Source organism: Polistes canadensis, unplaced genomic scaffold, assembly GCF_001313835.1.
Source record: "Polistes canadensis isolate GaletaPanama2010 unplaced genomic scaffold, ASM131383v1 scaffold_216, whole genome shotgun sequence".
NCBI lineage: Eukaryota > Metazoa > Arthropoda > Insecta > Hymenoptera > Vespidae > Polistes > Polistes canadensis.
The window spans coordinates 1677-3682 of NW_014569763.1; the positions used below are offsets into that span (position 1 = coordinate 1677).

The following is a 2006-nucleotide window of genomic DNA, read 5'->3' on the forward strand; positions in this document are numbered from 1 at the left end:
ATTTTATTTTAATACTTTTTTTCTGCGAGTTATTAAGACGACAAAATATTTTAATCTCGGAAACATTACGTTATAGTTTAGACATTAATTTTAGTGTTAATAATAAATGTTCAATTAACGAAAATAGAAAATATTTTTTGTTCTTTTAAAGTATATTGTTAAAGTTGCGTTTGAAATTGTAAACAATAATATTGCATCTTTTTGCAACACAGTAAAAATAATTATTAGTGATATCACTTCTGTGTTACAATTATTTTATTATATATACCTATTCCTGTCATTAGTGGTGAAATGATTCTTGTAAAAAAAAAACGAATATTTTCACCTCGTATGCAATTTTACATAATTAGATCGTAATAAAAATATATTATTTTATTATTTGGATATATTAATAATTTATATTCATACATTTGTACGGCATTTGTACAAATTATAAGATGCAGTATTTTGATCAGACATTGTAGGTTTTTTATATTAATAAAACAATGCACAAAAATATTTGTCTCTTGTACACACAGGTAATCAGATGAATGCCGGATATATCCGGCATCTGTACTAAAAAGTTTCAGTACGAAAAATTGAATCTATCATACATTATTCATAAATAAGTACGCCACAAGATATCGAAGGATCAAAATGCAAGAAACACGATTACAATTCTAAAAATAAAAATGTTTCTGAAAATAAATCGGTAACAGTTGATATTTGTCGATGTTCAAATTCTTAATCCCTATAATCTGTTTGTAACTCTGAAAGATATTTACATTTTCATCAAGGACAAATTGAAGGTTTCAAATATCGTTTTCTTGCCTCTTCATTAAACAGTTGAGTTTAAATACAAAATCGATCATTGTCTTTAAGACAGTCAGGATATATGCTACAATTTTTATATTTTTATTCTTGTAATCGTGATATAATTATAGCAAACACATTTAACATAAAATTCGACATTCCGATTATTCTCTCATGTGCATTAAACAAATAATTCTCAATATAAAACATTAAATTTTGTGTGGATAAAGCAATAAAATTTCTTAAGTTCATTACGATAAATATAAAAAAAGTGTTGAACAGTGAAAGTTAAACAAAAGGAAACAAAAGAAAAGAAACATTTAACAAGTTATTAAATAACGTGATACACAAAAATCAAAAACTTTTAATTTTCAATTAAATATTGTGTTAAATGGATATACGAGCCAATGGCGTACTTTACAGAGACTGGATGTTCCGCAAATATGATCCAAAATCGATGAATTTTATAAAATGGCTACATGCTTTTGAATATATATTCGAAGTCTCTAACGCAGAAGATGATGAAAAGGTTAAGTGTTTATTAAATATGATGGATCCTTCGTTCCTTAAGAAAATTCGGAAAAAATTATTACCTTCCAACCCTTATAATCTTTCATACGATAAACTTTTAAAGGTGTTGGACAGTAAAGCCTCGCGTTTTCCAGATGAAGAGATAGTGAATTTTTATTATGCATTTCGATATCAATTACCATATGAATCTATAGAACACTATGTCCTTGGATTAAGAAAATTATACAGTAAATGCACACCTTTCTTTAAAAATATTTTTGATATAAAACATCAATTCATAGATGGATTATCAAACGAAGAAACAAAATGTTTATTAAACAAAAAAAAAAACATAACATTATCTATGGCAGTATGTATAGCAAAGCAAATGGATCTTGCTAAAAATAAAAAATCAGGAGAATCATCTTCCAATAAAACAATTTCATACAAATATTAACTCGAAAAGAAAAAAAAAATTAAAAAGACAAAGAAACATAATCGAATTTGGCTATTAACCAATCAATAATTTTCATTTCTTCAATTTATATTACAACGATTAAATATTTTAATTTTAGTAACACTAACGTTATAGTTTAGACGTTAATTTTAATATTAATAGTATATGCTCGATAAACGAAAATGGAAAATATTTTTTATTCTTTTAAAGTATGTTATTATTTATAATAGATTTCCGTATAGACATA

At 25.0% G+C, this 2006-nt stretch overlaps 1 protein-coding gene across 1 annotated transcript; it reads left to right on the forward strand.

The window, feature by feature from the left end:
- The first annotated feature begins 829 nt into the window (after positions 1 to 829).
- LOC106790122 lies at positions 830 to 1778 on the forward strand. The gene is made up of 2 exons (XM_014754825.1): positions 830 to 1321; positions 1427 to 1778. Exons 1-2 carry the CDS (start codon positions 1184 to 1186, stop codon positions 1757 to 1759), a joined length of 471 nt encoding a protein of 156 aa, XP_014610311.1. The 5' UTR covers positions 830 to 1183; the 3' UTR covers positions 1760 to 1778.
- The last annotated feature ends 228 nt before the right edge of the window (positions 1779 to 2006 follow it).

Bases quoted from the DNA above. Each gene is read 5' to 3' on its own strand.
- LOC106790122 (XM_014754825.1), top strand. From the start codon at position 1,184: ATGGATATACGAGCCAATGGCGTACTTTACAGAGACTGGATGTTCCGC. The intron at 1,322-1,426 runs GTTAAGTGTTTA...AAACTTTTAAAG, and splicing joins ACGCAGAAGATGATGAAAAG to GTGTTGGACAGTAAAGCCTC.